The sequence below is a fragment of the Myodes glareolus genome, chromosome 1, assembly GCF_982192425.1.
Source record: "Myodes glareolus chromosome 1, mMyoGla1.1, whole genome shotgun sequence".
NCBI classification, from domain to species: domain Eukaryota; kingdom Metazoa; phylum Chordata; class Mammalia; order Rodentia; family Cricetidae; genus Myodes; species Myodes glareolus.
Genome location: NC_142026.1, coordinates 104102399 through 104112294, shown reverse-complemented (window position 1 = coordinate 104112294; position 9896 = coordinate 104102399). Strand labels below are relative to the sequence as shown.

Genomic DNA, 9896 nt, shown 5'->3' with positions numbered 1-9896 from the left:
CAAAACCAAGTCATGTTCCTTACCTCACACCATAGTGTAGTGACTATTCCAGAGCCACAAACACTGCACACTCTTCTCGCCAGAGACTCACCACTTAGTGGGACGCTGTCCAGCTCCTCTCTATGGTTCAGAGGGAATACAAGCATGCTAGCTGATACGTGGACCGTCCTTCACGGACATGAGTGTTTCAGTCAAACACAAGGATACAAAGTTCTTACACTCTAGCATCCAACACCATGAAATAGTTATGCAAAAGTGTGTGTTTGACTACTTCAAGTCCAACGTCGTTACATTTACGGTAAGTAGGGTAATGTATGGTGAAACTCTAACTCAAAGGGTTTAAATGACTGGAATCCCAGGCTTTTTAATGCCTCTTCTTCATTGTGATCAACGTTCTGATGAAAGCAAGGAAATAGACCTCTTTAATCAAACTCCATTTTTTATTCTCAAAGATTCCTCATTTTCCTGAAAATACTTTCTTCATTTGTTTCTTTCTCCAAAAGCAGTTTGTATTTTAGATGAAACTATGTACATAGAAAGCTGTTTTCAAGTTATCTCTCTGTATGGAGATATCAACAATTTATGCATCTCAGTGGTAAACATAGGCAAAATTCTTCAAAACTAGGATTTATTTTTGTAAAAAAAAATTGGGGACAAATAAAAAGAGGAAAGAGGGAAGGAGTAAAGCATCAAGTAATCTTTTAAAACTTAGACCTAAAGTAGAATTACCTAGGATAATAAGGAGGTAATTAAATAATGAGCAGAATGGGACTTAAAAATTTAAGCAGTTTTCTTTAAAGCAAAAAAAAAAAAAATTTTTTTTTTTAAATTAAGTTATCCCAGGAGGGCTTTATTGACAGGATAAGGTATGCCCAAATCCAAGGAATCCAAAGAGATCAAGCATCTTAAACATGGGGACTTTCCAAAACCACCCCTTCAGTTTTGTCAGTTTACAAAGCTTGGTACATCTTGGAGTGACATCGCAGAAGTCTCTGTGTGTGGCCATAGAAAGAGCAAGAAACACACAGGGTTACCATGGAAATAACCTGTTGTTGACACTGGTTTTAATTCAGTACACTATCAAGTTAGGCCCACAAAAGGAACCATCATAGCTAAATGGTTCTCTGAAGATAGACATGGAAATGGACAAGCACACGGTTATGGAGCCTGGTTTAATACGTGTTTATATACACACATTCACATCCTTACACATACGCACCAGTAACTCATGGTTCTTCTCATTAATTTAGTTTCATTAAGTCCCTTCTGGGTACTGAAATTTTTTTTTTTTAAAGCAAATACAATATCCAAAGAACGAAAGAATGGTACCACTTGGGTTACAGATGACAACAGGTGCACTTGGTGATTTATCTTCTGCAAAGTGGCTTTGTTTGTTGAGACAGACAGGACTTCAAGCTATGCAAACCAAATCTCACAGACAGCCTGGAGGGAAGCACAGGGTTCAGACAGTCCAAACAACACTCCTGTGAGGTGCCCTCAAAACACATCTGAGGATACCCTGTTCTCAAAATATCTTCTTCCAAGAACCATAAAGGTCAGAGTTACTATACAAATGTCTATAATTAACGAAAGTGACCATTTTTAAAAAAGCAGCAATTTGTTTCGGGAAAGGACAGGATACCATGTTGGGAGTGCACCGTAGCTAGAGGCACTGTGGCCTGTAGAGAACCACAGGAGACGAGATGGCAGAAGTTCCTCTAGGTGTTTTCAAGGATCTGACTCACAGACAGTGGACCATCCTGCACAGCTCCCCCTGGTACCGGCTGATGTCATGTGAAATCCTCTGCAGATTACCAGTGCATACCTGTCCGTGATCGCTTTCTCTGTTTTTTACAAAGGCAATATATAGGAAATACAAATAAACCTAGGGATTAAAAAGGATAAAGGCAATTAGGAAGGAAATGCTGACGGGTGTATGTGTGTATGTGTGGGGAGGTATATGTAAAATTTCCCAACTTTGTTTACATGCAAACTATTTACAACAGACATTATTAAAATTTCACAAACAAAGATACTGTGGGATGTGTTTTTATAAGGCTTCGTTCTATCTCTGTAGTTCTCTGTCCCCTTTGTCACTCTCAGTCACAGCGGTTCCAATGAGAAACAGTATTTCCTAGCAAGCTAGCTAGCTTTATGCTGATGTCTTTATTGTCAGTCCTGTCATTTACACTCTGTGATAGTCACATTTCATCGTTGGTCAGTGTAATATTTTATTCAAGAACATACGTGTGGTTCCCGTTCTAACAATTTTGACATCCTAATGAGACTTGATTCCCTCTGTTTGAGATAGTGACACCTGGTGTATGAAGTCCTGACTGACTACGACAGCTTGAATGTGAGACACTTCATAATTCTAAGTGTTCCACACATTCATTACCTATAGAAAAGTTTACCTGTGGAAAACCATTTAGTTCAGCAAAGGCATTCCACCTTATATAAGGAATAATGATCAAAATAGCTTTTATCCACAACATTTAAGTTAAAATTTCGAAGGCATCGCTACCCAAAGTGCAGCCTTCGGGCTAACAACATCAGCAGCATCTGAGAGCCTTTTAGAAACATAAATCCGGGGGCCTGGTCATCAGACTGTTAGAAACTGAGTGAGGATCTAGCAATGTGTGTTTCCATCAGCTCTCCAGGCTAGTCTATGTCATACTAAGTCAGAGAACTACTCCTTTAACATGCATGGTCATCTACTAAAGATTCTGATAAACGTCCTGTTGGAAACATGTCCCTCCCACCTTACACACCCCAGGCTGCATGTCCGTTTAAAGCAAGGCACAGAGAAGAAACGACGCTCACTCATGGACTCACACCATTATACACACGCTCATATTGTCTCCACTGCCGTGGGAGAAGTCTAATCTCAGATGTTGCGTGTTTCTTACCGATTACAACTGCTATGGCCCCCAGTGCCAATCCCAAGACCAGGATGAGAGGCGCAATGAAGAGCTTTCCAGCTGGAAAACAAGACCAGAATAACGTGAAGAGTCTCGGCTCTGATCTCCGAGCATTTACAGTAATTCTTTAAAGAAGTGCATTAACAATTAATGGCACATGTAATCCACCATTGAAGTTTAAGTACACAGAGCTACAAAGCCCTGGGCATATGCCAAACATCTACAAGTCATTTAGTCTTTACAACCAAAAAGATTCCAATCCTTTATCCTGGCACACTTTTTCTTTGTACTTTTCCTTTAGATTTCTTCCACCTTCAATGTTCAAAATGTTGAAAGCTTAAGGAAGAAGTAGCATAGTCCAGTGCGCAGTGGACAACCTATGGAGCTCACAACATTGGAGAGCTGGTAGGGACCACAGACGGTGTCTGCCCGGGCCTATGTCTAAGAAAAATGCTTTGTTTACTTGTTGAGTAAAAGGGGAAATCCTAAGTCCATCTGACAGAGTGACCTCCAAATGGGATACCTCCAGACAAGTGCTAGAGAAAACCACCATTGAATAAAAGCTGTGTTGGAAGTCTCTCAAGTGAATCATTGTAACAAATTCTGAAAGGAAGCACTTGTAAGGAGGCTGGGTGCTGGGAGGGAGGCCACACTTGGCAGCACCAACCAACTGCTCTTCGGAATGAATAACTGATCTGTGATAATCACCACTATTGTCACATGTCACTGCAGTCCAGAAGGCACCAGTGGAATCCTTTTGACTTTGAAAGGCACTGAGATGAACAAAACCAGCACGGTTACTTATGTCTTGTCACCAGGCTGCAGCCTTTGAACATGTGATACAACTCTACAGACTAACTGCCCCAAAGAGAGTTAGAGGAACGCGAAAACTGCAGCACAACTGCATAGCTACTGGAGACTCTCACAGCGACGCCATTCTACAGGTCATGTGTAGTGAGCAATTAGTACACGAGAAAAGATCAACCATCACTTGTTGGGAGTTTGGCAAGAAAAAAATTAACTTTTTAATTTATTGAAAATAGCTTTTTGGAATTAGATAACTAGATATGGAAAAACACAATTTTAATTAACAAATTTAAGAATATTCTTTACTGAATAGAGTTTACTATCTAGTAAATTTATATATGGATCTTGTGTCAGTTTAACACAATGCCCAGTCTGGACAAAGCTAGTTAAGCAGTACTAAATGTCACTGGCCAAATGCCTGTCCACCGCAGGGCTCTGTAGAAGATTATAGAATTCAGTATCCAGGTTACTTTAAAAGGCTGCATTTCTTTCCCATCCCCTACACATGGTTCAGTCTTTTTTGTCGTAATTCCTTTTAAAGTAACCATCTTAGCAACAGAACCGACTGTCAAGTGACAGCAATGCCTTTTCCCTCCCAAATATGGCTGAATCCAAGCAGGCGTGCACCCGTCCTTTAAGCGAAATTACTTGACAGTGTAGGACACAGTTAAGTTTGCATCTTAGCTTGCCGTGACAGGAGTAAGTAAGCACGCTTTCTCTTATTCCAGGGCCAATGACAACTGTCTTAAATACATGATTTTCAGTAGCCAAATATATTCTTTCACATCCATAATTATATTTTGTTTAAATATTTTTTTTAATTTAAAGAATTATTAATCCTATATTATCACAGTAACCATTGACGGTCTACCTAGATTTACTGGTTTGTTTGTTTATTCTTTTGAGATAGGGTCTTTAGGTAGCTTTTATTGTACTTGAACTTTCAATCCCTACGCCTTACCCTCCTGAGATCAGGCTTCACTACAGTTTTACCTACTGTTTTAAAATGTCCACATTACTATCCTATTAACTTCCTTCCCTTCCTCTTTCACTCCTTACCACCCCCACCCCTGTTTTTCAGGACAAGGTTTCTTTGTGCAGTTCTGGTTATCCTAGACCTCACTCTGTAGACCAGGATGGTCTCAAACTCACAGACATCCACCTGCCTCTGCCTCTCGAGTGCTGGGATTAAAAATATGTGCCACCACGCACCGCCCAGTGGTCTACCCATTCTTTTCAAACAAGGTCTGGTTATATAGATCATGTTGGTCTTGAACTCACAGTCTTCCTGCTTCAGCTTCCAGAATGCTAGATTTCTCTGTGTGCATTATCATCCCATGAGTTAAATATATATATATATATATATTTATTTATTTTAAAAAACTGTTGTAAATTTTCAATACATTTTGTAGGCTACAAAAGCTCAACACTGAATATTAGTGACAATTGTATACTAATCAATAATTCAAAGTAACTCATTTTATAATATTTTTCTGACAATGAATTTTTTAAAAAAGATTTATTTATTATGTATACAATGTTCTGTCTACATGTATGCCTGCCTGCCAGAAGATGGCACCAAATCTTGTAGATGGTTGTGAGCCACCATATGGTTGCTGGGAATTGAACTCAGGATCTCTGGAAGAGCAGCCAGTGTTCTTAACCTCTGAGCCATCTCTCCAGCCCCAGACAGTGAATATTTTTAATGTGAACTCTTTACTTCTGTTTTCAGTTTCTTTCTGTCTGATTAAAAAATAATTGAGACAGTCTTGCTACATAGCTCACACTGGTCTCTAATTCTCTACGTAGTGCAATCTGACCTTGAACTCTTGGTCATCCTGCCTCCATCTCCACTGTGCTGGGATTACAGGTGTGCATTTCCATGCCTGCTACAGTTTCTTCCCTTGTAAAGAAATAGGGGCCTTTGGAACTGGAATTACAGACAGTTCTAGTTCAGCCCAGGTCTGTGGGTGCTGTGAGCTGAGCCCAGAGCCTCTGAAGGAGCTGTTAACTGCTGAGTCATCTACCTATCTCTTTCTTTTATTTAAACTGAGTATTTTTCAAAAGAATTTTTGGAGACAACTTCATTGTTTTTACTCCTACTAATTGTTTGCTTTGAGGAGATAAGTTAAAGAATTATTTTTAAAAATTATAATTTAAGACTTCAAATTTTGGAGGCTCACAGGACGGCTCAGGTGGTAAAGGTGCTTACTGTCACCCTAACAATCTGCATTTGATCCCTGCAACCCTCACGGTAGAAAGAGAAAACTAATTTCCACACGTGGGCTCTGAAGCCCATATTCATGCCTTGGCATATACACATGAATGGCAGTGCTTACATATATAGAATAAATAGATACATGCAATTAAAAATTTTGAAAAGCACTCAATGTACCACTCCTTGAATAATCTGCTGTTTCCAAGATGCTGCTCATCATCCTGAAGATCTCTAGCTGCATGTGATCTCAGGAATGAAGACCAAGTTTTGTATCCTCAGCTGTGATGGACAAGCAGGCACTTGCTATGCCTCTGGCCAAGGGCACTTAAAAGCGCTAATACAGACTGGGTGATAGATGTGAGGGCTGAACTATAATTCATATCCTGTCATATGGCAGGAGTAAGTATTGTGAGCTACTGAGTAATCTATTTTCCTTTTCAGTTGGATAAGAGGGGTAGGACTCCTCCAGTGGGGTGTGGTGTCTGGCTTGTGTCAAGTTGACAACTGTACTAACCATCGTAACCAATTAGATAGCCGTGTTTGGTGGCTGGAAAATGTGTGGGAGGGAAACTTATTTTAAGCCAGCTGCTCCTTATAGTGCCAGATTTATCTTGGCTTAATTGAATGCACATGTGTGATGTGTGTGTTGTATGCATCTGAATACAAGATAGGCAACACACACACACACACACACACACACACACACACACACACACACACACCCCAAATCAAAACAATCCAAGATGGTGCTGAAACAGGAAAAGAAAAGAGCCACAGAAGAGATTAGCTTTGTGTCTGGGGTCATTCTCTGTGTATACAGATTTACAGGTGCGACATAACTCCCAACTTCGTAACTTTCTCTCATGGGACAACTCTTACAAATCCTGTCTGCATTTCTTAGTTATCTTCAAACTCCACAGAAGCAGTAAGCAACTCCTAGTTTCATAATTGTAATTTTCACCTAACAAGCAAATAAAGGGTCAGAAAATACTGGATATTATTAAAACTAGTGACTCTGAAAAAGTGTGTTTAATTAAAATTTGGTACAGATAGTTCTGTTGTTGTTTTAGAGTGATCATGCATGGTTTTAGGAAGTGGTGACGTAGGGTTCCACATATTCAAGTATACTTAAAAATGAAGAGTCTGCAGCTATTATAAAGACTAACTTTTCTTGAATCAGCCATCATGACTCCAGAGAGTGAGGTGAGTTACAGGCAAAGAGGCTGAGGAGAGTCACAAACGCTTCTCATGAACTAGGCAAAGGAGGTAGTCAAGAAGGAAGATGTTTAGATGCTTAAAAAGTGCTGGGTACACACGAGAAAGCCTGTCAGAGAAAGAACCTCTAAGATCCATGCAGTCGGAAGAGGAAGAAATCTCACAGAGGACAAATGGCTCAGGGGTCAGGAGCTAATGCAAGAAATAGGATGAGGGCAGAACTGTATAAACCAAGGCAGGGCATGGGGCCAGGGTGATTTGATACGAACAACATTTCTGCTTCTATTTGCATTGTGCATGTGTGTGAGCACAGGGCTGTGTGTTTGATGAAGAGAGGGTTAAAGACTATTCACAAAGCAGTCTAGGTACACTTGGGTACCTAGACTTGGGCTTATGGGAGCCTTCATACTAATACCATTATCTGATTAGTTGTTGATTACTAATAACAAAGATACATGACAATATCATTTCTATAGATATTATACAATGCTGTTATTGGGCTCTGGGATGTGTGTATACTTTTTCATCATTCTTCCCTGTTTTGTGCTGTATTGTGTTTATTTAATGAATCAATTGAGCAACCATGTGTTTATGACACCTGTTAATGTCCATATAAAAATAAATATGACATTCTCCTTGTCATCAATTGGTTCTCATTCAGTGTTTCAGAAGTGCTGGTCTCGAAAGAGTGTCATATTAACAGACTTAACTTTTCATTTTTGATCACAAAAGGAGTGATTCTCTTCCTAGCTTTTGGTTCTACTAGAATTCTTGGCAACAGCAAGCACTGTGAATTCTCAAGGTTGGGACACTTCTACCTCAGGTCCTAAGGAAGATACCCAAGAGCAAGCGTGTGTGATACTACTCACCACAGACTGACCCTCGAACTAATCTTCTTAAATGAGGTCTCTCTGGGAGGTAGCGATATTTGCATCCAAATATACTGAGGTTTGATGTGTGGTCTCCAAAAAACCGGAGCTGGCGGTATCTCTCTCCACATCGATAACAGAAATTAGTGTTACATTGTGAACAAGTCATATGGTCACATCCTTCCGTTCTCTGGATATGGATCTAGATAAAGGGATAAAGAAAAGAAAATGGAATTAATGTCTTTAAAAAGTAAAATGTCAAATATTACGGAACCACTTTGACCAAAACAAAAGTCTTCTGTGGCATTCCTGAAGTCTTCAATTTGTTTATAATCATATTTATACCTACAATATTTCTGATATTATTTTTACCATTATAAGCTTGTAATGTTGCTTTGCAACTTGTGTGTTGGTGACTATTTTAACATACTTAGGAACTTCATAGTTAACACAAGAGTCAAACCTGCCAGAGATTGTTGTTTGACTCATTAGGTAAGTCATGACCACAGCCTACAGCTTTCAGCATTTCACTTGCTACTCCTTTTCCTTAGGTACACAGAGTTAGTACGCAGTCAAGGACACATTATGTTCCAGGATCGCTACTAAATCACCAAAGTTGTTGATTATCGCTACTGGTCGCCTGACCCTTTTACAGATAGACGGCTATCTCTTTATGTAGGCTGGTCCAAGAGCAGTGGATACAGGCTTTGTCCACTCTATCAATTATCTGAGGGTCTTTAAGAACAAATGCAAACTGTAAACAAAACTGGGATAAAAGGGATAAAAGGCCTAAGAGAGAGGGCTATGCTAGTAACTCAGCCCCTGGTCCAGTGAACCCTCTTTTTGGGCTTATTTGCCAGTACTTGTGGGATTGTAGCCATGCGGCCTGCAGGTGGCACTAAGAAATAACTCAGACCTGGGGTGGGAATACAATACATAGCCTCAGATTTAGCACACAGGACCTCATAAACTGAGTGTTGTGGACCATGCCTGTAGAGCCAGCCATTAGAGGACAGGGAGGCAGGAGAATCAGAAGTTCAAGGCCATTCTCCAGCACCAGAAGAGATTTCAAGGATAACTTGAACTATGTGAGACCTTGTCTCAAAAACAAAACCAAGTAAAAAACCAAAACAATAACATGTGTGTGCCAAAGCACTCCTGAACCATCCCTGATCCTTCAAGTTGTCCAGACACTAGGAGAAAGCATGTTTGAAATTAACTGCTAAACACTCAACATCTACTGGCAACTTTTGGCCTCTATGCTGCACAAAAATGGAGGTTAACAGTTCGTGCTTTTCCAGAGAACACAGCGATGGCAGGGGTGACCCACAAAAGGAGAGGACTGGATTGCTTTACAACTGCTGTGCTCCAGGCACAGTACAAAGACTGCTTCTCCTATGTCTTCCATCTGTCCTGCGGTGCCATCACTCTCACTCATGACCTGACCTCTGAAAGGTATTTGACTACAGAATGTTGGGGACGTGGAGCCTAGCTGGAAGAGGTGGGTCACTAGGGGAAGGCCTTTGATGGTTACACTCCAAACATGGGTTCCCGTCCACTCTCTCCTTCCTGGCATGAATAGGGCTGGTGTGAATAGTCTTGGCCTCCTGCTCTGCTGCTGTGGATGAAGCCACTCTGCCATGCTTCCCAACTACAACAAACTAAACTCTACAATCATGAACGGAAACAAATAATGAAAGTTTCTATCAGCTATTTTGATCCCATTGATGTAAAAAGTGACGAATGCAATAATATAAAACACATTTTATTATTTTGTAACTCTAGAAATAAACAAGCACATTGCAGCCTCATGTCAGCAGGAGGCATTTATAACAAACATTTGCTAATAAGCAACTTGGAATTCTG

General features: G+C 40.2%; 1 protein-coding gene across 1 annotated transcript in view; it reads right to left on the bottom strand.

Moving 5' to 3' along the window:
* Positions 1-421: 421 nt before the first annotated feature.
* Rnf217 (ring finger protein 217) overlaps positions 422-9896 on the bottom strand; it is a 110063-nt gene continuing 100588 nt past the window's right edge. Inside the window, exons 4-6 of the mRNA XM_048425521.3 lie at positions 8031-8232; positions 2910-2981; positions 422-1885 (exon numbers count right to left, since the gene is read on the bottom strand). Of these exons, the coding sequence (XP_048281478.3) occupies positions 1812-1885; positions 2910-2981; positions 8031-8232 (348 nt within the window). The 3' untranslated portion in view covers positions 422-1811. The remainder of the gene's footprint in view (positions 1886-2909; positions 2982-8030; positions 8233-9896) is intronic.